The 26,172-nt window shown below is 46.6% G+C and overlaps 1 protein-coding gene across 1 annotated transcript in view; it reads left to right on the top strand.

The window, feature by feature from the left end:
* Window positions 1-24,558, top strand: part of LOC311112728 (low affinity immunoglobulin gamma Fc region receptor III-A-like) — a 38,243-nt gene extending 13,685 nt beyond the window's left edge. Inside the window, exon 5 of the mRNA XM_084155856.1 lies at window positions 23,939-24,558. Coding sequence (XP_084011982.1) covers window positions 23,939-23,961 — 23 coding nt within the window. The 3' untranslated portion in view covers window positions 23,962-24,558. The remainder of the gene's footprint in view (window positions 1-23,938) is intronic.
* Window positions 24,559-26,172: the final 1,614 nt, after the last annotated feature.

The raw sequence follows: 26,172 nt of genomic DNA, 5'->3' as shown, positions 1-26,172 counted from the left end.
GGTCTAGTCATGCTATAGATGGTGGTGTAGATGAGGCTGGGTCTAGTCATGCTATAGATGGTGGTGTAGATGAGGCTGGGTCTAGTCGTGTGATGGATGGTGGTGTAGATGAGGCTGGGTCTAGTCATGCTATAGATGGTGGTGTAGATGAGGCTGGGTCTAGTCATGCTATAGATGGTGGTGTAGATGAGGCTGGGTCTAGTCATGCTATAGATGGTGGTGTAGATGAGGCTGGGTCTAGTCATGCTATAGATGGTGGTGTAGATGAGGCTGGGTCTAGTCATGCTATAGATGGTGGTGTAGATGAGGCTGGGTCTAGTCATGCTATAGATGGTGGTGTAGATGAGGCTGGGTCTAGTCATGTTATAGATGGTGGTGTAGATGAGGCTGGGTCTAGTCATGCTATAGATGGTGGTGTAGATGAGGCTGGGTCTAGTCATGTTATGGATGGTGGTGTAGATGAGGCTGGGTCTAGTCATGTTATAGATGGTGGTGTAGATGAGGCTGGGTCTAGTCATGCTATAGATGGTGGTGTAGATGAGGCTGGGTCTAGTCATGCTATAGATGGTGGTGTAGATGAGGCTGGGTCTAGTCATACTATAGATGGTGGTGTAGATGAGGCTGGGTCTAGTCATGCTATAGATGGTGGTGTAGATGAGGCTGGGTCTAGTCATGTTATGGATGGTGGTGTAGGTGAGGCTGGGTCTAGTCATGCTATAGATGGTGGTGTAGATGAGGCTGGGTCTAGTCATGCTATAGATGGTGGTGTAGATGAGGCTGGGTCTAGTCATGCTATAGATGGTGGTGTAGGTGAGGCTGGGTCTAGTCAGGTTATGTTAGTGGATGAGGAGAGTGTAGTGGGGAAGGGTAAGCGACTAGGAGGGGTGGAGGAGGGTGTCAAGCGGAAGAGGAAAAAGGGGGAGAAGAAAGGAGGTGGGAGGGCAGAGGCTGGTGTTGGGGGGGGGGGGGGGGGGGGGGGCTGACTAGAGAGGAAGTACAGGTGGTCAGGTTGGGAGATGGAGATGAGGAGGAGGAAGGTGAGTCTGAGGAAGAAGCCGTTGAATATTTCTTTTCAGACTCCTCCTCAATGGGTCCAGAGCTGACAGCCAGTCAGTCAGAGGGGTCAAAGTACACGGTGACGGAACTGTCAAGGTTCCTGAAGGAGACTAAGGGGGCTTTTCTTTGCGATCCGGGAAGGTTTGTAAGATCAGTGCAACATGCAATGAAAAATGAGGGGCATGGTGTCGTCTCACCCAGGAAACGGTTTAGGTTGAGGAAGTGGGTCACAACCGTGTGTAAGGGTCTATCTTCAGGCTCTGTTTAGATGAAAGGTTTCTTTCTGGCACTGGAGCTTTTTGAGCTTTGCTATTGGTCTCTTTCTTTGCTGGCTTTTCTCCCACTTCTTATGGAGACTCTCTGGGTAGGCTCGCTTAATATTAATGGCGCCAGAGATGCGGGAAAGAGGAGTGTGTTTGGTGAATATGTAAAACAAAAAAAAGTACAAGTGTTGTTTCTGCAGGAGACGCATAGCGATGTGGTGAATGAAGTTGATTGGGGTCTCTGGTGGAAAGGGGCAAGGGGCAAGTGTGCTGAGCCATGGGACAAATGTTAGTGCAGGGGTGGCAGTCCTTTTTGTAACGGTCTGTCTGTAAAAATTTGCTCCTCAAAAGAGGTGTGTACGGGTAGACTGCTTGTAGTAAAGGCAGAAATTAACAACAGGGGTTTTGTCTTTATAAATGTGTATGCGCCCAACACAGGGAGAGAGAGGGGGCTTCTATTTGGGTGTCTTAGACAGGAACTCTCACAGGTAGCGCCTGAGGAGACGCTGGTGGTCGGCGGGGACTGGAACTGATGGATTTTACGAAAGACAGAAATGGGGAGGAGCCTCATTCAGGCTCAGTGGGGGTGTTAAGGGACATTATTAATCAATTTGACCTAGTTGATGTTTGGAGAACTAGACATCCCAACACAAGACAATATACATGGGTGAAGGTCTTTGGGGCTAGGGTGAGTGCAGCCCGGCTTGATCGATTGTACATGTCCAGGAATCAGAGCAATAGGCTGTTGGGCGCTACCATTCTCCCGGTGGGTTTTTCGGATCATCACATAACCATGGCTCGGCTGTCTATTTCACCAGGGCCTCGGGAGGCATCCTATTGGAAGTTTAATGTAAAGCTCTTACAAGATGCCACTTTTTGCTCAGGTTTCCAGACTTTTTGGGAAAGGTGGGGGCAGCGAAGAGAGGAGTATGAGTCTCTGAGTCAATGGTGGGATGTGGGCAAAATCCAAATTCGGCTTTTCTGCCAACAGTATACAGCTCTGTCATCCTCAGAGGCTAGGAGAGTATTGGGGGAACTCGAACGTAGTATTAGTGAGATGGAGGTGGAGCTGGTGGGGCAAGGCAATGTAGGCCTCCAGGCTAATCTAGCTGAACCTTGAGGGACCAGGGCAGTTTTTTCCAGGTTAAAGCAAAGGGAGCACTTGTAAGAGCTAGGTTCTCCATGCTCAAGGAGATGGATGCTCCCAGCTCCTTCTTCTCTGGTTTGGAAAGACAGAGCGGTGAAGCCAAGGGTATGCATTGTCTTCGGCTTTCGGATGGGCAGGTGACCTCTGTGGTGGGGGAGATGTGGGAGCGGACTGTGGAGTTTTATACTGAAATGTATAAGGCAGAACTGTGTGATCCTATGTGTGCTCAGGTTTTTTTTTGCCGAACTCCCTAAGCTCTCTCTGGTACAAAGGGATGAAATGGACATTCCCCTGTTGTCCCATGAACTGGCAGAGGCCGTAACCCAGATGTCCCCCGGCCGTGCACCGGGGGTCGATGGACTCCCAGTGGAGTTTTATAAAAAATTCTGGGAAATAATTGGACTGGACTTCTTTTGCGTGTTGCGTGAATGCGTCGGGGTAGGAGAGTTGCCGATGAGTTGCCGGCGGTCGGCTCTGACTCTCCTGCCCAAAAAAGGGAACTGGAGGCCTGTGGCATTGCTCTGTGCGGACTACAAGATATTTGCCAAGGTCCTCGCTAACAGACTAAGTCCCATCTGGACTCTATAGTACACAAGGACCAGACATATTGCGTACCAGGACGCTTAATCACGGACAACTTGTTCTTAATCAGGGACATGTTGGACTTGTCAAGAAGTTCTAATGTGAACTTTGGACTGGTCTCTTTAGATCAAGAGAAGGCTTTTGATAGAGTGGACCATGAGTATCGGTTTAATGTGATGTCTGTGTTTGGGTTTGGGGAATGTTTTTTTGGCCTATGTGAAGATGTTGTATGCTGGGGCATCATGTATGGTCAAGGTGGGAGGGGGGCTCAGTAGGCCAGTCTGGGTGAGGCGGGGCATTAGACAAGGATGCCCTCTATCAGGGCAGTTATATACACTAGCCATTGAGCCTTTTTTGGGCATGCTACGCAGGAGACTGCAGGGAGTGTGCTGGACAGGCATAGCAGTGTCAGCGTATGCAGATGACGTTTCTGTGATGGTCAGGATATGCAGGCACTAGAGAATAGTCTGAAGGTGTCCGAGGGAGCTTTGTCAGCTAAGGTAAACTGGGGAAAGAGCAAAGCTCTGTTATGTGGGGCATGGGGGGATAGGGCCCCTCCTCTGCTTCCAGGGTTTTTTATTTTTTTTATTTTTTTTATTTCATTTCACCTTTATTTAACCAGGTAAGCCAGTTGAGAACAAGTTCTCATTTACAACTGCGACCTGGCCAAGATAAAGCAAAGCAGTGCGATAAAAACAACACAGAGTTACATATGGGGTAAAAAACATAAAGTCAAAAATACAACAGAAAATATATATACAGTGTGTGCAAATGTAGCAATAAATAGGCTATAGTGCAAAATAATTACAATAGTATTAACACTGGAATGCTAGATGTGCAAGAGATTATGTGCAAATAGAGATACTGGGGTGCAAAATAGCAAAATAAATAACAATATAGGGATGAGGTAGTTGGGTGGGCTAATTTCAGATGGGCTGTGTACAGGTGCAGTGATCGGTAAGGTGCTCTGACAACTGATGCTTAAAGTTAGTGAGGGAGATAAGAGTCTCCAGCTTCAGAGATTTTTGCAATTCGTTCCAGTCATTGGCAGCAGAGAACTGGAAGGAATGGCGGCCAAAGGAGGTGTTGGCTTTGGGAATGACCAGTGAGATATACCTGCTGGAGCGCAGACTACGGGTGGGTGCTGCTATGGTGACCAATGAGCTAAGATAAGGCAGGGATTTGCCTAGCAGTGATTTATAGATGGCCTGGAGCCAGTGGGTTTGACGACGAACATGTAGTGAGGACCAGCCAACAAGAGCGTACAGGTCACAGTGGTGGGTAGCGTATGGGGCTTTGGAGACAAAACGGATGGCACTGTGATAGACTACATCCAATTTGCTGAGTAGAGTGTTGGAGGCTATTTTGTAAATGACATCGCCGAAGTCAAGGATCGGTAGGATAGTCAGTTTTACGAGGGCATGTTTGGCAGCATGAGTGAAGGAGGCTTTGTTGCGAAATAGGAAGCCGATTCTAGATTTAACTTTGGATTGGAGATTCTTTTTGTGAGTCTGGAAGGAGAGTTTACAGTCTAACCAGACACCTAGGTATTTGTAGTTGTCCACATACTCTAGGTCAGACCCGTCAAGAGTGGTGATTCTAGTCGGGTGGGCGGGTGCCAGCAGCGTTCGATTGAAAAGCATGCATTTAGTTTTACTAGTGTTTAAGAGCAGTTGGAGGCTACTGAAGGAGTGTTGTATGGCATTGAAGCTCGTTTGGAGGTTTGTTAACACAGTGTCCAATGAAGGGCCAGATGTATACAAAATGGTGTCGTCTGCGTAGAGGTGGATCTGAGAGTCACCAGCAGCAAGAGCGACATCATTGATATACACGGAGAAAAGTGTCGGCCCAAGAATTGAACCCTGTGGCACCCCCATAGAGACTGCCATAGGTCCAGACAACAGGCCCTCCGATTTGACACACTGAACTCTGTCTGAGAAGTAGTTGGTGAACCAGGCGAGGCAGTCATTTGAGAAACCAAGGCTATTTAGTCTGCCAATAAGAATGCGGTGGTTGACAGAGTCGAAAGCCTTGGCCAGGTCGATGAAGACGGCTGCACAGTACTGTCTATTATCAATCGCGGTTATAATATCGTTTAGGACCTTGAGCGTGGCTGAAGTGCACCCATGACCAGCTCGGAAACCGGATTGCATAGCGGTGAAGTTACGGTGGTATTCGAAATGGTCGGTGATCTGTTTGTTAACTTGGCTTTCAAATACTTTCGAAAGGCAGGGCAGGATGGATATAGGTCTGTAGCAGTTTGGATCTAAAAGGGGGATGACCGCGGCAGCTTTCCAATCTCTGGGGATCTCAGACGTTATGAAAGAGAGGTTGAACAGACTAGTAATAGGGGTTGCGACAATTTCGGCGGCTAGTTTTAGAAAGAAAGGGTCCAGATTGTCTAGCCCAGCTGATTTGTAAGGGTCCAGATTTTGCAGCTCTTTCAAAACGTCAGCTGTCTGAATTTGTGTGAAGGAGAAGCGGGGGGGGCATGGGCAAGTTTCAGCGGAGGGTGCAGAGTTGGTGGCCGGGGTAGTGGTAGCCAGATGGAAAGCATGGCCAGCTGTAGCAAAATGCTTGTTGAAATTCTCGATTATTGTAGATTTATCGGTGGTGATAGTGTTTCCTAGCCTCAGTGCAGTGGGCAACTGGGAGGAAGTGCTCTTATTCTCCATGGACTTTACAGTGTCCCAAAACTTTTTGGAGTTAGTGCTACAGGATGCAAATTTCTGTTTGAAAAAGTTTGCCTTTGCTTTCCTGACTGCTTGTGTATATTGGTTCCTAACTTCCCTGAAAAGTTGCATATCGCGGGGGCTATTTGATGCTAATGCAGTACGCCACAGGATGTTTTTGTGCTGGTCAAGGGCAGTCAAGTCTGAGGAGAACCAGGGGCTATATCGGTTCTTAGTTCTGTATTTTTTGAATGGGGCATGTTTATTTAAGATTGAGAGGAAATTACTTTTAAGGAACAACCAGGCATCCTCTACTGATGGAATGAGATCTATATCCATCCAGGATACCTGGGCCAGGTCAATTAGGAAGGCCTGCTCGCTAAAGTGTTGCAGTGGGGTTGTGAAGGGCTTAAAATGTTGGGGGTGTACCTGGGCTCGGAGAGGTGGGTCAGGAAGAACTGGGAGGGGCTGTCACAGGCAGTGGTGTCAAGACTGGCCAGGTGGATGTGGCTCCTGTCCCAAGTGTCATATAGAGGGAGGGTGCTGATAATCAACAACCTGGTGGCATCTTCCCTGTGGCATAAACTGGCTGTCCTCAACCCCCCCGCCGGGCTGCTCGCAGACCTGCCATGCAAGCTGGTGGATTTTTTCTGGTCGGGCCATCACTGGCTGAGGGCGGCAGTGTTGTATATGTCCGTAAATGAAGGAGGACAGGGCCTGGTGGAACTGGAGAGCAGGGTGGCTGCATTCCGACTAAAGGCGGCACAGAGACTGCTGTACCATACTGATGTCGGATGGAGGGAGCCAGCATGCGCGCTGCTGAGGAGAGCTGGCGGATTAGGGTTAGACCAGCAGCTATTCCTCATGTGTAGGAACGGGAATCGTCGGGTGAGGTTGTGTTTTCTCTAGCAGGAGGTAAGCTTGGCTTCTTATATGGTGTTGAGTAAATCTTAAACCATGTATTTAGATTGTAGGTAGGTATTGTAGTTAGGTATTGTAGGTAGTTTATTTAGGTAGTTATTGTAGGTAATTATTGTAGGTAAGTATTGTATTCGAGTGAGCCCGGTGAAGCACGAGGCTAGCTAACCCACTACCTGGACCAATAAAGCTAGCTAGCTAGCGGGTAGCTACTGGTAACTTTTAGCAACTGTGGATAGTTGTTTCCAATGTTATTTCACGCTTAAGAGTACCTGTAATTAAGCCAGCTAGCTACCTACCATTCAGCTGTTTTTCTAACCTCATTATCTGAAGCATTAACGTTAGGTAGTTAGTAGCTACTGTACTTAATTACAGCTACTGATTGTAGAAGACCAATGTCTTCTTGTCTGCAACCCAGACAGCTGGCGTCGGGTAAGTTTGGCTTTATACATAGCTTGGGCTTTGTCGAGTAAGGCTTAAACTATGTATTTAGATTGTAGTTAGGTATTGTAGGTAGGCATCGTGGGTTGTTGTGGGTAGTTATTGTATGTAATTATTGTAGGTTAGTATTGTATTCGGCGGTGCCGGGTGTAGCATGAAGCTAGCTAGCTAGCTAACTCACCTCCTGGACTAGCTGGCGAGTAGCTATTAGCAACGGTAGCAACTAAATACAATATCCTTTTAGCCAGCTACATTCATTCGCAGCGATGCCGTTTTTCAAACAAAGTCAACACAGCAGCCATTGCTAGCTAGCCAACACCACCAGCTAGCTGTACTGTAGCAGCTAAATACAATATCTTTGTGCTAGCTAGCCAACGTTTAATTATTGCTGTGTTATGAAAGGAACTAGACACGGACACGAATTATCTGTTTAGTGTGTTAACACACTATTGGTAGTTTGTTGTAACCAAGTATTGGTGCTAAACTGTGTGCTATTGGATGCTAGCATGCTAGTTAGCTATGGCGTCATAGTTAGCTAGCTGAATAAAGTAAGTTGAGTCTATTCCTTGAAACATTGAACCGCTGTAGTTTACAACAATTCTAATTTCTAAAGTGGAAGTTGGGAGAGTTTTATTCGGGTGGTTCAGTGAAACAATTATAGTTTCTGAGGTGGAAGTTGGGAGAGTTATATTTGGGAGTTTTGGTGAGGGAGGCCCTGCTCTCTCCTTTCCCAGATGTTTAGTTCATTTCATTCCGATCTCCTCTGCATTATTGTAGCCATCTAATACAGCCTGTCAACTATGCCTCTGCCTATCCCTGTTCTCTCCTCTCCGCACAGGCTACACAAACGCCTCACACCACGTGGCTGCTGCCTCTCTAACCTGGTGGTCCCTGCACGCACCACACACCTGGAGTTCCAGGTCTCAGGCAGCCTCTGGAACTGCCGTTCTGCTGCCAACAAGGCTGACTTCATCCCAGCCTATGCTACCCTCCAGTCCCTCGACTTCCTGGGGCTGACGGAAACATGGATTACCACTGAAAACACTGCTACTCCTACTGCTCTCTCCTCGTCTGACCATGTGTTCTCGCATACCCCGAGAGCATCTGGTCAGAGGGGTGGTGGCACAGGAATCCTCATCTCTCCCTAGTGGACATTCTCAATTTTTCCCCTAACCTATCTTTCTATCTCCTCATTTGAATTCCATGCTGTCACAGTCACTAGCCCATTTAAGCTTAATATCCTTGTCATCTATCGCCCTCCAGGTTCCCTTGGAGAGTTCATCAATGAGCTTGACGCCTTGATAAGTTCCTTTCCTGAGGATGGCTCACCCCTCACAGTTTTGGGGGATTTCAACCTCCCTACGTCTACATTTGACTCATTTCTCTCTGCCTCCTTCTTTCCACTCCTCTCCTCTTTTGACCAAACCCTCTCACCGTCCCCCCCTACTCACAAGGCAGGCAATACGCTTGACCTCATCTTTACTAGATGCTGCTCTTCTACTAATCTCACTGCAACTCCCCTCCATGTCTCCGACCACTACTTTGTATCCTTTTCTCTCTCGCTCTTCTCCTACACTACTCACTCTGCCCCTACACAGATGGTAATGCGCCGCCGCAACCTTCGCTCTCTCTCTCCCACTACTCTCTCCTCTTCCATCCTATCATCTCATCCCTCTGCTCAATCCTTCTCCCTCCAATCTCCTGATTCTGCCTCCTCAACCCTCCTCTCCTCCCTTTCTGCATCCTTTGACTCTCTGTGTCCCCTATCCTCCCGGCCGGCTCAGTCCTCCCCTCCAGCTCCGTGGCTTGATGACTCATTGCGAGCTCACAGAACAGAGCTCCGGGCAGCTGAGCGGAAATGGAAGAAAACTAGACTCCCTGCGGACCTGGCATCTTTTCACTCCCTCCTCTCTACATTTTCTTCATCTGTTTCTGCTGCTAAGGCCACTTTCTACCACTCTAAATTCCAAGCATCTGCCTCTAACCCTAGGAAGCTCTTTGCCACATTCTCCTCCCTGCTGAATCCCCCCCCCCCCTCCTCCCTCTCTGTGGATGACTTCGTCAACCACTTTGAAAAGAAGGTTGACGACATCCGATCCTCGTTTGTTAAGTCTAATGACACTGCTGGTCCTGCTCACACTGCCCTACCCTATGCTTTGACTTCTTTCTCCCCTCTCTCTCCAGATAAAATCTTGCGACTTGTGACTGCAGGCCGCCCAACAACCTGCCCGCTTGACCCCATCCCCTCCTCTCTTCTCCAGACCATCTCCGGTGACCTTCTCCCCTACCTCACCTCGCTGATCAACTCATCCTTGACCGCTGGCTATGTCCCTTCCATCTTCAAGAGAGCGAGAGTTGCACCCCTTCTCAAAAAACCAACACTCGATCCCTCTGATGTCAACAACTACAGACCAGTATCCCTTCTTTCTTTTCTTTCCAAAACTATTGAGCGTGCCGTCTTTAGCCAACTCTCTTGCTATCTCTCTGAGAATGACCTTCTTGATCCTAACCAGTCAGGTTTCAGGACTGGTCATTCAACTGAGACTGCTCTTCTCTGTGTCACGGAGGCTCTCCGCACTGCTAAAGCTAACTCTCTCTCCTCTGCTCTTGTCCTTCTAGACCTGTCTGCTGCCTTTGATACTGTGAACCATCAGATCCTCCTCTCCACCCTCTCCGAGCTGGGCATCTCCGGCGCGGCTCACTCTTGGATTGCGTCCTACCTGACCGGTCGCTCCTACCAAGTGGCGTGGCGAGAAGCTGTCTCCGCACCACGTGCTCTCACCACTGGTGTCCCCCAGGGCTCAGTTCTAGGCACTCTCCTATTCTCGCTATACACCAAGTCACTTGGCTCTGTCATATCCTCACATGGCCTCTCCTATCATTGCTACGCTGACGATACACAACTAATCTTCTCCTTTCCCCCTTCTGATAACCAGGTGGCGAATCGCATCTCTGCATGTCTGGCAGACATATCAGTATGGATGACGGATCACCCCCTCAAGCTGAACCTTGGCAAGACGGAGCTGCTCTTCCTCCCGGGGAAGGACTGCCCGTTCCATGATCTCGCCATCACGGTTGACAACTCCGTTGTGTCCTCCTCCCAGAGTGCGAAGAGCCTTGGCGTGACCCTGGACAATACCCTGTCGTTCTCCGCTAACATCAAGGCGGTGACCCGATCCTGCAGGTTCATGCTCTACAACATTCGGAGAGTACGACCCTGCCTTACACAGGAAGCGGCACAGGTCCTAATCCAGGCACTTGTCATCTCCCGTCTGGATTACTGCAACTCGCTGTTGGCTGGGCTCCCTGCCTGTGCCATTAAACCCCTACAACTCATCCAGAATGCCGCAGCCCGTCTGGTGTTCAACCTTCCCAAGTTCTCTCACGTCACCCCGCTCCTCCGCACACTCCACTGGCTTCCAGTTGAAGCTCGCATCTGTTACAAGACCATGGTGCTTGCCTATGGAGCTGTGAGGGGAACGGCACCTCCGTACCTTCAGGCTCTGATCAGTCCCTACACCCAAACGAGGGCATTGCGTTCATCCACCTCTGGCCTGCTGGCTCCCCTTCCTCTGCGGAAGCATAGTTCCCGCTCAGCCCAGTCAAAACTGTTCGCTGCTCTGGCACCCCAATGGTGGAACAAGCTCCCTCACGACGCCAGGACAGCGGAGTCACTCACCACCTTCCGGAGACATTTGAAACCCCACCTCTTTAAGGAATACCTGGGATAGGATAAAGTAATCCTTCTACCCCCCCCCCCCCCCCCCCTCTTAAAAAAATAAAAATAATAAACAATTTGTAAAGTGGTTATCCCACTGGTTATAGGGTGAATGCACCAATTTGTAAGTCGCTCTGGATAAGAGCGTCTGCTAAATGACGTAAATGTAAATGTAAATGTAATGAGGCTGGAGGGGCTGAGTACAGCAGGTCTCTCTGATTATTACTCTGCGGTGCTGAGGGCCTGGCAGCTGCTAAGGCCCACACGAGAAGGGGGTGTGGAGCCTGGGCTGTGGGTGTGGGAGGAGCCTATCTTCCACAACCCAGTCATCCTTTTGAGATCGGTTCAGTCAGCCACCCTGAAGAGGCGACTGATGGCAGCGGGATTACTAAGGCTGGGTGACCTGTGACTGCTGGGAAAGGATGGATGGAAAACCCCAGAAGTCCTAGCAAAACAAACAGGACTAACATCTCTTAGGCTGCTGGAGAGATTCCTGGGGGAAGTCCAGGAGGCACTGTCTGAGCCGGTAAGGGGGGTGTTGAGCAGCCAAAGGGGGAGGGGCCACCAATGTTTCCGCCACTGCACATGACGGCAGAGACTGGGGTCTGGCAAGGGGGTCTGGAGGACTTGTTACATTTTAACACTCCGAGCCTGGGGGAGTTTGAGGGGGTGGGAGGTAAAGCCCTATACAACCTCTGCATTAAGGTAAGGAACATTAGGAGCCTAACAGGAGTGAAGGCACATCAGTGGCAGGGGCAGGGGGCACGTGGAGCGGAGAGTATGGTGGGTTTCAGATGGAGGGGGCTCTACAAACTCCCAGTACCAAAGAGGTCAGGGGACCTCCAGTGGTGGGTTCTACATGGAGCCCTGGCCACTAACAGCTGGTTGGCACGGGTTGAACCGGGAGTCAGACAGGGGTGTCCTTTCTGTGTCATGAGTGAAACTGTGATTCATGTGTTTTCTGTGTGCGCCAGGTTAATGCCTTTAATGTCTCAGTTGGAATGTCTGTGTGAGAGGTTGGGGGTGGGTTTTACTGTCGGGATGTTCATAATGGGGTACAGGTATTCAAATAAGGAAAAATGTGTGTTGTTGAATTTTCTGTTTGCTCAGTCAAAGTTGGCTATTTGGATAACAAGGAGGAACAGGGTCAAAGGTGGGGGGATAACAGACCCTTTACTATTATTTAATGGGATGGTCTCTGCGCACCTTAGGGTGGAATTTGAGTTTTATAAAATGATAAAAAGTGTGGAGATGTTTCAAGAGATATGGGCTGTCTGTATAGCTGGGGAAGATGGTCTGGATATACGGTTGTAGAAGTGGTGAGGTTTGGGTCATTGTGATGTGTGGTGGTGTTTTTGTGTCGTGGGGTAGAAGAAAAGGTGAGTATGCAGTACAGGAGATATTGGTAATTTGTATCAAAGTATACACATAACAAAAATGGTGGGACCAACAGCAATAATAATAATAGTAGTAGTGGAAATGGGATTACCATTAACAGCATCTACAACAACAATATTAATGAGAATAACAATACATTAAAGCAATAGTAGTCGACCAGTCTCAACATGACTGAGAAGACAATAAATATTGGATTTTTTCTTCCTCTTTTATAGTTTCGAATTCTTTGTACTGAATGATAATTTTGGAAAATAAAGATTCTCTTAGGTCTGAGTATTTGTCACAGTGTAATAAGAAATGCAGCTCTGTCTCTACCTCTCCCCGGGGGCAGAGTGAGCACAGCCTGTCCTCTCTGGGCAGCCAGGTTTGCCTGTGACGACCGGTCTCTATAGCCAGACTGTGCTCACTGAGTCTGTACCTAGTCAGTGTTTTCCTCAGTTTTCTATCAGTCACAGTGGTCAGATAGTCTGCCACCATGTACTGTCTGTTTAGAGCCAAATAGCATTGAAGTTTACTTTGATTTTTTGTGGTGTCTTTCCAATAGGCGATATCTTTTTCTTTTTGCTTTGTGATGATTTGGTTGGGCCAGATTTTCTGAGTGCTGTCCTGAGGCTCTATGAGGTTGGTTTTGGTTAGTGAACTGAGCCTCAGAACCAGCTGGCTGAGGGGACTCTTCTCTTGTTTCATCTCTTGACATAGTAGAGCTGTGTGATGGAATGTTTTGGGGTCACTTGTTTTTAGATGGTTGTAAAATTTGATGGCTCTTTTTTCTATTCGAATAAGGAGGGGGTATTGGCCCAATTCTGCTCTACATGCGTTATTTGGAGTTTTTCTTTGCACTTGCAATAAAGTCTTGCAAAACTCTGCATGCAGTATTTCGATTGGATGTTTGTCCCATTTGGTAAATTCAGTATTAGAGAGCGGACCCCATACTTCGCTGCCACATAGAGCAATTGGTTCTATAACTGATTGGAACATTTTGAGCCAGATTCTAATGGAATTTCGATTTTAATATTCCTTTTAATGGCATAGAATGCTCTTCTTGCTTTGTCTCTCAGCTCGTTCACAGCCATGTGAAAGCTACCTGTGTTGCTGATATTTAGTCCTAGATATGTGTAATTTTTGATGTGTTCTAATAGAAGTGTCCAAATATAATTTATATTTGTGATACTGATTTCCGGACCTCTTTAGGAATATCATTATATTCGGGTTTTTTAGATTAACGGTCAGGGCCCAGGTCTGACAGAACCTGTGCAGATGATCTAGATGCTGCTGTAACCCCTCCTTAGTGGGAGACAGTAGCACCAGGTCATCTGCGTACAGCAGACACTTGATTTCAGTGTTGTGTAGGGTGAGACCAGGTGCTGCCGATTCTTCTAATGTTTTTGCCAATTCGTTAATGTAGATGTTAAATAGTGTTGGACTTATTGGGCAGCCCTGTTTCACTCCACGTCCCTGAGAGAAGAAGTCTGTTTGCTTGTTGCCGATTTTAACCACACATTTGTTTTAAGTGTACATTGATTTAATAACATCATATATTTTCCCTCCAATAGTTTATAAAAAAGACCTTTGTGCCAAATTGAATCAAATGCTTTCTTGAAGTCTACAAAACACGAGTAGATTTTGCCTTTGTTTTGGTTGACTTGTTTGTCAATTAGAGTGTGGAGGGTGTAAATGTGGTCTGTTGTACGATAATTGTTAAAAAATCCAATCTGGCTTCTGCTTAGGACATTGTGTTCATCAAGGAAATGATGTAGTGTGCTGTTTATGATACTGCAGAGAATTTTCCCCAAGTTGCTGTTAATGCAAATTCCTCTGTAATTATTTGGGTCAAATTTGTCTCAATTTTCATAGATTGGTGTGATCAATCCTTGGTTCCAAATATCAGGGAAAATACCTGCAGTGAGGATAATGTTGAAGAGTTTGAGTGTAGCCAATTTGAATTTGTGGTCTGTATATTTGATCATTTCATTTAAAATACCATCAGTACCACAGGCCTTTTTGGGTTGGAGAGTACATAGTTTTTCCATTTACATTACATTTACGTCATTTAGCAGACGCTCTTATCCAGAGCGACTTACACATTTCCAATAATTATTGTTATTGTTCTGTAATTGGGGTATCCACAGGATTCTGATAGTCTTTGACTGCTGATTCAAGGATTTGTAATTTTTCTTGTATATCTTGTTGTTCTGGGCTCTTTGTTATATTGCTGTAGAGGTTTGCAAAGTGATTTCTCCACATATCCCCATTTTGGATAGCCAATTCCTCATGATGAGGTTTGTTTAATTTATTCCAATTCTCCCAGAAGTGGTTTGATTCTATGGATTCCTCAATCACATCCAGCTGATTTCTAATGTGCTGTTCCTTTTCTGTTCTTAGGGTGTGTTTGTATTACTTCAGTGTTTCCCCATATTGAAGACGTATGTTTTTGTTGTCTGGGTCTCTGTGTTTATGATTAGATATATTTCTCAATTACTTTCTTAGATTTTTGCAATCATTATCAAACCATTTTTCATTATCTATTCTTTTTGGTTTGCTTTTATGTTTCTTTAGATTAGCCAAGGAGGCTAATTTGTTTGCACTCCATCTATAGGCCTGTTTAGTACCATGTAATTTATTGGGCCGTGATGCTTCATGGTTGGGTTCTGCTCTTCTCAGATACACTGTGATTTTACTGTGGTCAGAGAGAGGTGTTAGTGGGCTGACTGTGAAGGCTCTGAGAGACTCTGGGTTGAGGTCGGTGATGAAGTAGTCTACAGTACTGCTGCCAAGGGATGAGCTGTAGGTGTACCTACCATAGGAGTCCCCTCTTAACCTACCATTGACTATGTACAGACCCAGTGTTCGACAGAGCTTCAGGAGCTGTGCTCCATTTTAGTTTTTCACTTTGTCATAGTTGTTTCTAGGAGGGTATGTGGGGAGGGAAAGGTTGTTGCTTCCCGGTAGGTGTTTATCCCCATGACTGTTAATAGTGTCTAGTTCTTCTGCTGTTCTAGCATTCAGGTCTCCACAGACCAGCACGTTGCCTTGGGCCTGAAAGTGACTAATCTCCCCCTCTAGAATGGAGAAACTCTCTTCATTGAAGTAGGGTGACTCTGAGGGGGGAATGTATATGGCACAGAGGAAGACGTTGTTATCTGTTAAGATAGCCTCCTTGTTGATTTTTAACCAGATAAAGAATTCTCCTGTTTTGATCAATTCAATTGAATTCCGCTCCACCGATGTCCAGTCCAGCTCCGGCCAGCGGGGCCAGACCAGACCAGGGGCGCTACGGGGGGGTAGTGTCACGAGGCGGAATTCCCACCCGGCCCCTACCCTCTTGTGTTTGATTGGGGACTCTTATATGTTGAGCCAGGGTGTGGATTTTACTGGTCAGTGAGAAAGATGAGATTACTCACATAACCGTTTTTGTGGAGGTCTGTGAAAAGGGTTTCTGGCCTCCCCTTTAGTAGATTCTGTTTAAAAGCTTTCCTCGTTGTGTCATTTTTGGCCTCTGGGGGGGTAGAGAATGGACTCAGTGCTGAGGGGGAGTGGGGACATGGTGCCTGTGGCCTCTGGAGGGGGGGTAGAGAATGGACTCAGCGCTGAGGGGGAGTGGGGACATGGTGCCTGTGGGCTCTGGAGGGTAGAGAATGGACTCAGCGCTGAAGGGGAGTGGGGACATGGTGCCTGTGGCCTCTGGGGGGGGGGGGGGGTAGAGAATGGACTCAGCGCTGAGTGGGAGTGGGGACATGGTGCCTGTGGCCTCTGGAGGGTAGAGAATGGACTCAGCGCTGAGGGGGAGTGGGGACATGGTGCCTGTGGCCTCTGGAGGGTAGAGAATGGACTCAGTGCTGAGTGGGAGTGGGGACATGGTGCCTGTGGCCTCTGGAGGGTAGAGAATGGACTCAGCGCTGAGGGGGAGTGGGGACATGGTGCCTGTGGGCCTCTGGAGGGTAGAGAATGGACTCAGTGCTGAGGGGGAGTGGGGACATGGTGCCTGTGGCCTCTGGAGGGTAGAGAATGGACTCAGCGCTGAGTTGGAGTGGGGACATGGTGCCTGTGGCCTCTGGAGGGTAGAGAATGGACTCAGCGCTGAGGGGGAGTGGGGACGGTGCCTGTGGGCCTCTGGGGGGTAGAGAATGGACTCAGTGCTGAGGGGGAGTGGGGACATGGTGCCTGTGGCCTCTGGAGGGTAGAGAATGGACTCAGCGCTGAGGGGGAGTGAGGACATGGTGCCTGTGGGCCTCTGGAAGGTAGAGAATGGACTCAGCGCTGAGGGGGAGTGGGTACATGGTGCCTGTGGCCTCTGGAGGGTAGATAATGGACTCAGCGCTGAGGGGGAGTGGGGACATGGTGGCTGTGGGCCTCTGGAGGGTAGAGAATGGACTCAGTGCTGAGGGGGAGTGGGGACATGGTGCCTGTGGCCTCTGGAGGGGGGGTAGAGAATGGACTCAGCGCTGAGGGGGAGTGGGGACATGGTGCCTGTGGGCTCTGGAGGGTAGAGAATGGACTCAGCGCTGAAGGGGAGTGGGGACATGGTGCCTGTGGCCTCTGGGGGGGGGGGGGTAGAGAATGGACTCAGCGCTGAGTGGGAGTGGGGACATGGTGCCTGTGGCCTCTGGAGGGTAGAGAATGGACTCAGTGCTGAGTGGGAGTGGGGACATGGTGCCTGTGGCCTCTGGAGGGTAGAGAATGGACTCAGCGCTGAGGGGGAGTGGGGACATGGTGCCTGTGGGCCTCTGGAGGGTAGAGAATGGACTCAGTGCTGAGTGGGAGTGGGGACATGGTGCCTGTGGCCTCTGGAGGGTAGAGAATGGACTCAGCGCTGAGGGGGAGTGGGGACATGGTGCCTGTGGGCCTCTGGAGGGTAGAGAATGGACTCAGTGCTGAGGGGGAGTGGGGACATGGTGCCTGTGGCCTCTGGAGGGTAGAGAATGGACTCAGCGCTGAGATGGAGTGGGGACATGGTGCCTGTGGCCTCTGGAGGGTAGAGAATGGACTCAGCGCTGAGGGGGAGTGGGGACGGTGCCTGTGGGACTCTGGGGGGTAGAGAATGGACTCAGTGCTGAGGGGGAGTGGGGACATGGTGCCTGTGGCCTCTGGAGGGTAGAGAATGGACTCAGCGCTGAGGGGGAGTGAGGACATGGTGCCTGTGGGCCTCTGGAAGGTAGAGAATGGACTCAGCGCTGAGGGGGAGTGGGGACATGGTGCCTGTGGGCCTCTGGAGGGTAGATAATGGACTCAGCGCTGAGGGGGAGTGGGGACATGGTGGCTGTGGGCCTCTGGAGGGTAGATAATGGACTCAGCGCTGAGGGGGAGTGGGGACATGGTGGCTGTGGGCCTCTGGAGGGTAGATAATGGACTCAGCGCTGAGGGGGAGTGGGGACATGATGGCTGTGGGCCTCTGGAGGGTAGAGAATGGACTCAGTGCTGAGGGGGAGTGGGGACGGTGCCTGTGGGACTCTGGGGGGTAGAGAATGGACTCAGTGCTGAGGGGGAGTGGGGACATGGTGCCTGTGGCCTCTGGAGGGTAGAGAATGGACTCAGCGCTGAGGGGGAGTGAGGACATGGTGCCTGTGGGCCTCTGGAAGGTAGAGAATGGACTCAGCGCTGAGGGGGAGTGGGGACATGGTGCCTGTGGGCCTCTGGAGGGTAGATAATGGACTCAGCGCTGAGGGGGAGTGGGGACATGGTGGCTGTGGGCCTCTGGAGGGTAGATAATGGACTCAGCGCTGAGGGGGAGTGGGGACATGATGGCTGTGGGCCTCTGGAGGGTAGAGAATGGACTCAGTGCTGAGGGGGAGTGGGGACATGGTGCCTGTGGGCCTCTGGGGGGTAGAGAATGGACTCAGCGCTGAGGGGGAGTGGGGACATGGTGCCTGTGGCCTCTGGAGGGTAGAGAATGGACTCAGCGCTGAGGGGGAGTGGGTACATGGTGCCTGTGGCCTCTGGAGGGTAGAGAATGGACTCAGTGCTGAGGGGGAGTGGGGACATGGTGCCTGTGGGCTCTGGAGGGTAGAGAATGGACTCAGTGCTGAGGGGGAGTGGGGACATGGTGCCTGTGGGCTCTGGAGGGTAGAGAATGGACTCAGCGCTGAGGGGGAGTGGGGACATGGTGCCTGTGGCCTCTGGGGGGTAGAGAATGGACTCAGCGCTGAGGGGGAGTGGGGACATGGTGCCTGTGGCCTCTGGAGGGTAGAGAATGGACTCAGCGCTGAGGGGGAGTGGGGACATGGTGCCTGTGGGCTCTGCTACTACTGCTGCTGCTGCTCTGTTCTGCTGCACCGTTGCCATGGCAACCAGTTGTGTTTGTCTGCTGCTGTTGCTAGCTCCTGTTTAGCTCAAAAACCGGCAAAAATAGTTGGAGATATGTTTAAAGTTAGAGTCCGTGCTTCTTTTTGATTTACTCACTCAGTTTGATTGTTTGATGTAGTTGTATTAACTCCCCTTGCTAGGTTTGTTCTAGCTCAATTTTCTGGCTGGCTTGCTAGCCTGCTGGCAAGGTTTTTGTTGTGTAGCTAGAAAGTGAGAGTAAAAACGTCTTAATTTGAGGTGCAAAGTCATGTTTAAAGTGTTGATAACTAGCTCTGATTAAACCATGTTCAAAGTGTTGATAACTAGCTCTGATTGAACCATGTTTTAAAGTGTTGATAACTAGCTCTGATTAAACCATGTTCATAGCCCTAGTATTGATATGGGAGAGCTGGACATAAGGAGTAAATAGCCCTGGTATTGATATGGGAGAGCTAGACATAAGGAGTAAATAGCCCTGGTATTGATATGGGAGAGCTGGACATAAGGAGTAAATAGCCCTGGTATTGATATGGGAGAGCTGGACATAAGGAGTAAATAGCCCTGGTATTGATATGGGAGAGCTGGACATAAGGAGTAAATAGCCCTGGTATTGATATGGGAGAGGTGGTCATAAGGACTAAATAGCTCTGGTATTGATAAGGGAGAGCTGGTCATAAGAACTAAATAGCCCTGGTATTGATGTGGGAGAGCTGGTCATAAGGACTAAATAGCCCTGGTATTGATATGGGAGAGCTGGTCATAAGGAGTAAATAGCCCTTGTATTGATATGGGAGAGCTGGACATAAGGAGTAAATAGCCCTGGTATTGATATGAGAGAGCTGGACATAAGGAGTAAATAGCCCTGGTATTGATATGGGAGAGCTGGTCATAAGGAGTAAATAGCCCTGGTATTGATATGGGAGAGCTGGACATAAGGAGTAAATAGCCCTGGTATTGATATGAGAGAGCTGGACATAAGGAGTAAATAGCCCTGGTATTGATAAGGGAGAGCTGGACATAAGGAGTAAATAGCCCTGGTATTGATATGGGAGAGCTGGACATAAGAAGTAAATAGCCCTGGTATTGATATGGGAGAGCTGGACATAAGGAGTAAATAGCCCTGGTATTGATATGGGAGAGCTGGACATAAGGAGTAAATAGCCCAGGTATTGATATGGGAGAGCTGGACATAAGGAGTAAATAGCCCTGGTATTGATATGGGAGAGCTGGACATAAGGAGTAAATAGCCCAGGTATTGATATGGGAGAGCTAGACTTAAGGACTAAATAGCCCTGGTATTGATATGGGAGAGCTGGAAATAAGGAGTATATAGCCCTGGTATTGATATGAGAGAGCTGGACATAAGGAGTAAATAGCCCAGGTATTGATATGGGAGAGCTGGATATAAGGAGTAAATAGCCCTGGTATTGATATGGGAGAGCTGGACATAAGGAGTAAATAGCCCTAGTATTGATATGGGAGAGCTGGACATAAGGAGTAAATAGCCCTGGTATTGATATGGGAGAGCTAGACTTAAGGACTAAATAGCCCTGGTATTGATATGGGAGAGCTGGACATAAGGAGTAAATAGCCCTAGTATTGATATGGGAGAGCTGGACATAAGGAGTAAATAGCCCTGGTATTGATATGGGAGAGCTGGACAAAAGGAGTAAATAGCCCTGGTATTGATATGGGAGAGGTTGTCATAAGGACTAAATAGCCCTGGTATTGATAAGGGAGAGCTGGACATAAGGAGTAAATAGCCCTGGTATTGATGCGGGAGAGCTGGACATAAATAAGGAGTAAATAGCCCTGGTATTGATATGGGAGAGCTGGACATAAGGAGTAAATAGCCCTGGTATTGATATGGGAGAGCTGGAAATAAGGACTAAATAGCCCTGGTATTGATATGGGAGAGCTGGAAATAAGGAGTATATAGCCCTGGTATTGATATGTGAGAGCTGGACTTAAGGACTAAATAGCCCTGGTATTGATATGGGAGAGCTGGACATAAGGAGTAAATAGCCCTGGTATTGATGCGGGAGAGCTGGACATAAATAAGGAGTAAATAGCCCTGGTATTGATGCGGGAGAGCTGGACATAAATAAGGAGTAAATAGCCCTGGTATTGATATGGGAGAGCTCGATATAAGGAGTAAATAGCCCTGGTATTGATATGGGAGAGCTGGACATGAGGAGTAAATAGCCCTGGTATTGATATGGGAGAGCTGGACATAAGGGGTAAATAGCCCTGCTATTGATATGGGAGAGCTGGACATGAGGAGTAAATAGCCCTGGTATTGATATGGGAGAGCTGGACATAAATAAGGAGTAAATAGCCCTGGTATTGATATGGGGGAGCTGGACATAAGGAGTAAATAGCCCTGGTATTGATATGGGAGAGCTGGATATAAGGAGTAAATAGCCCTGGTATTGATATGGGAGAGCTGGACATAAGGAGTAAATAGCCCTGGTATTGATATGGGAGAGCTGGACATAAGGAGTAAATAGCCCTGGTATTGATATGGGAGAGCTGGACATAAGGAGTAAATAGCCCTGCTATTGATGCGGGAGAGCTGGACATAAATAAGGAGTAAATAGCCCTGGTATTGATGCGGGAGAGCTGGACATACAGTGAGGGAAAAAAGTATTTGATCCCCTGCTGATTCTGTACGTTTGCCCACTGACAAAGAAATGATCAGTCTATAATTTTAATGGTAGGTTTTTTTGAACAGTGAGAGACAGAATAACAACAACAAAAATCCAGAAAAACGCATGTCAAAAATGTTATGAATTGATTTGCATTTTAATGAGGGAAATAAGTATTTGACCCCTCTGCAAAACATGACTTAGTACTTGGTGGCAAAACCCTTGTTGGCAATCACAGAGGTCAGATGTTTCTTGTAGTTGGCCACCAGGTTTGCACACATCTCAGCAGGGATTTTGTTCCACTCCTCTTTGCAGATCTTCTCCAAGTCATTAAGGTTTCGAGGCTAACGTTTGGCAACTCGAACATTCAGCTCCCTCCACAGATTTTCTATGGGATTAAGGTCTGGAGACTGGCTAGGCCACTCCAGGACCTTAATGTGCTTCTTCTTGAGCCACTCCTTTGTTGCCTTGTGTCACGCTTACTGATGTGGATGCAGTGGTGGAGTCAAGCGCAGGACAAGGAGGCTAAGTCCAAAATTACTTTACTTCGTAGGCACAAAGACAAAACAAAAGGCCTCAAAACAAAGGAGGCGAACGATTACGCACACACGCGTAAAACACTAAACATCCAACGAGACACCAATAGGACATGCGTACAATTACACACAACTGCAAACAAACCAAAAGGGAAACTTATAGGTGACATAATCAATACTCAATACGAAACAGGTGCACACACAAGACCAGACCAAACAAACATCGAGAACATCCAGCGGTAGTAGCTAGTACTCCGGGGCCGACGAACGCCGAAGCCTGCCCGAGCAAGGAGGAGGAGCAGCCTCGGCAGAATCCGTGACAACTTGGCCGTGTGTTTTGGGTCATTGTCATGCTGGAATACCCATCCACGACCCATTTTCAATACCCTGGCTGAGGGAAGGAGGTTCTCACCCAAGATTTGACGGTACATGGCCCCGTCCATCGTCCCTTTGATGCGTTGAAGTTGTCCTGTCCCCTTAGCAAAAAAACACCCCCAAAGCATAATGTTTCCACCTCCATGTTTAACGGTGGGGATGGTGTTCTTGGGGTCATAGGCAGCATTCCTCCTCCTCCAAACACGGCGAGTTGAGTGGATGCCAAAGAGCTCGATTTTGGTATCATCTGACCACAACACTTTCACCCAGTTCTCCTCTGAATCATTCAGATGTTCATTGGCAAACTTCAGACAGCCCTGTATATGTGCTTTCTTGAGCAGGGGGACCTTGCGGGCGCTGCAGGATTTCAGTCCTTCACGGCGTAGTGTGTTACCAATTGTTTTCTTGGTGACTATGGTCCCAGCTGCCTTGAGATCATTGACAAGATCCTCTCTGTGTAGTTCTGGGCTGATTCCTCACCGTTCTCATGATCATTGCAACTCCACGAGGTGAGATCTTGCATGGAGCCCCAGGCCGAGGGAGATTGACAGTATTTTGTGTTTCTTCCATTTGCGAATAATCGCACCAACTGTTGTCACCTTCTCACCAAGCTGCTTGGCGATGGTCTTGTAGCCCATTCCAGCCTTGTGTAGGTCTACAATCTTGTCCCTGACGTCCTTGGAGAGCTCTTTGGTCTTGGCCATGGTGGAGAGTTTGGAATCTGATTGATTGATTGCTTCTGTGGACAGGTGTCTTTTATACAGGTAACAAGCTGAGATTAGGAGCACTCCCTTTAAGAGTGTGCTCCTAATCTCAGCTCGTTACCTTTATAAAAGACACCTGCGTGTCAGAAATCTTTTTGATTGAGAGGGGGTCAAATACTTATTTCCCTCATTAAAATGCAAATCAATTTATAACATTTTTGACTTGCGTTTTTCTGGATGTTTTTGTTGTTATTCTGTCTCTCACTGTTCAAATAAGCCTACCATTAAAATTATAGACTGATCATTTCTTTGTCGGTGGGCAAACGTACAAAATCAGCAGGGGATCAAATACTTTTTTCCCTCACTGTAAATAAGGAGTAAATAGCCCTGGTATTGATATGGGAGAGCTGGATATAAGGAGTAAATAGCCCTGGTATTGATATGGGAGAGCTGGACATAAGGAGTAAATAGCCCTGGTATTGATATGGGAGAGCTGGATATAAGGAGTAAATAGCCCTGGTATTGATATGGGAGAGCTGGACATAAGGAGTAAATAGCCCTGGTATTGATATGGGAGAGCTGGACATAAGGAGTAAATAGCCCTGGTATTGATATGGGAGAGCTGGACATAAGGAGTAAATAGCCCTGGTATTGATATGGGAGAGCTGGACATGAGGAGTAAATAGCCCTGGTATTGATATGGGAGAGCTGGACATAAGGTGTAAATAGCCCTGGTATTGATATGGGAGAGCTGGACATAAGGAGTAAATAGCCCTGGTATTGATATGGGAGAGCTGGACATAAGGAGTAAATAGCCCTGGTATTGATATGAGAGAGCTGGACATAAGGAGTAAATAGCCCTGGTATTGATATGGGAGAGCTGGACTTAAGGAGTAAATAGCCCTGCTATTGATATGGGAGAGCTGGACATAAGGAGTAAATAGCCCTGCTATTGATATGGGAGAGCTGGACATAAGGAGTAAATAGCCCTGCTATTGATATGGGAGAGCTGGACATAAGGAGTAAATAGCCCTGCTATTGATATGGGAGAGCTGGACATTCATTGGAAATAATTTGATAGGATTCTAAGTAGCACAGTCTTGACTAGTAAATCATCTGATATGATTTCAATTTCTAAGTGGTACTGTATTGGATAAGTAAATACATGACCAATCTGATGAACTACTTCTGTGTTGAACAGGTGATCGTGTTGAAGAAGAGTGAGGCTGAGATCACCTGATCACCATAACAACCATCAGAATGGAACTCATTGGATTCTAATATAGAACTGTGAGACACAATGCTGTATGTTTTTACATTTTACCTCCATTTGATCAAATGTGATATATTAACTGCTAGATGTATTTTTCTTATTTGAATGTGTTTTAATATATTGTGTGTTGTATTATTCATTCAGCAGCTGTCCTTTAACAGCAGTCATATACTGGTCATATACTGTATAGCATTATGGTTGATACATTGTAAATGCCTTAACTTTTCATGTCTAAACAGATACACTGATAAGTGTTATGGTTCAGACATTATTGTTACAGGTTCAGTATAATGTTATACCGTTACATGTTACAGATTTAGAAAACATACAGGAGAGGAGAATTCAATTATTATAATGATTTTCTTTATTTTCCCATTTTGGTCTATAGTAGTTCAGCATTATTTTATTTTATTTAAACATTAAACTAATGTTGCCCTTTTGTTTTATTGTGGTCGTTTTGTGCAAAACCATTATTTTTCAATTAATCATCTAGGGAAGATATTGCTTTTGTCTTTGTAGCATATAGAATGAAATAAATGATTTTCCTCAATCATGTAGCCTGTTTTTTATTTTGTTACTATTATAGAACAGGTGATGAATATATAGAAATGTTACTATTATAGAACAGGTGATGAATAAAGAGAAATGTTACTATTATAGAGCAGGTGATGAATATAGAGAAATGTTACTATTATAGAGCAGGTGATGAATAAAGAGAAATGTTACTATTATAGAACAGGTGATGAATAAAGAGAAATGTTACTATTATAGAGCAGGTGATGAATATAGAGAAATGTTACTATTATAGAGCAGGTGATGAATATAGAGAAATGTTACTATTATAGAACAGGTGATGAATATAGAGAAATGTTACTATTATAGAGCAGGTGATGAATATAGAGAAATGTTACTATTATAGAGCAGGTGATGAATATAGAGAAATGTTACTATTATAGAGCAGGTGATGAATATAGAGAAATGTTACTATTATAGAACAGGTGATGAATATAGAGAAATGTTACTATTATAGAGCAGGTGATGAATAAAGAGAAATGTTACTATTATAGAACAGGTGATGAATAAAGAGAAATGTTACTATTATAGAGCAGGTGATGAATCAATCTCCATACAATACCCCATAATTATGACTGACTGACTCATTATATACCTGGCTTTATCTGACTCATTATATACCTGGCTTTATATGTCTCATTATATACCTGGCTTTATCGACACTTCATCCTCCTGTCTACAGAGCGGAGTATACAGGTTAACCTAATTAATGTCCTCTGTAGCTGTAATACCAACTAATGTTGCCCTTTTGTTTTATTGTGGTCGTTTTGTGCAAAACCATTATTTTTCAATTAATCATCTAGGGAAGATATTGCTTTTGTCTTTGTAGCATATAGAATGAAATAAATGATTTTCCTCAATCATGTAGCCTGTTTTTTATTTTGTTACTATTATAGAACAGGTGATGAATATATAGAAATGTTACTATTATAGAACAGGTGATGAATAAAGAGAAATGTTACTATTATAGAGCAGGTGATGAATATAGAGAAATGTTACTATTATAGAGCAGGTGATGAATAAAGAGAAATGTTACTATTATAGAACAGGTGATGAATAAAGAGAAATGTTACTATTATAGAGCAGGTGATGAATATAGAGAAATGTTACTATTATAGAGCAGGTGATGAATATAGAGAAATGTTACTATTATAGAACAGGTGATGAATATAGAGAAATGTTACTATTATAGAGCAGGTGATGAATATAGAGAAATGTTACTATTATAGAGCAGGTGATGAATATAGAGAAATGTTACTATTATAGAGCAGGTGATGAATATAGAGAAATGTTACTATTATAGAACAGGTGATGAATATAGAGAAATGTTACTATTATAGAGCAGGTGATGAATAAAGAGAAATGTTACTATTATAGAACAGGTGATGAATAAAGAGAAATGTTACTATTATAGAGCAGGTGATGAATCAATCTCCATACAATACCCCATAATTATGACTGACTGACTCATTATATACCTGGCTTTATCTGACTCATTATATACCTGGCTTTATATGTCTCATTATATACCTGGCTTTATCGACACTTCATCCTCCTGTCTACAGAGCGGAGTATACAGGTTAACCTAA

Source organism: Coregonus lavaretus, assembly GCF_964263955.1.
Source record: "Coregonus lavaretus genome assembly, chromosome: 39".
NCBI classification, from domain to species: Eukaryota; Metazoa; Chordata; class Actinopteri; order Salmoniformes; family Salmonidae; genus Coregonus; species Coregonus lavaretus.
The sequence above is the reverse complement of the archived record's forward strand: the minus strand, read 5'-3'. Positions and strand labels throughout refer to the sequence as shown.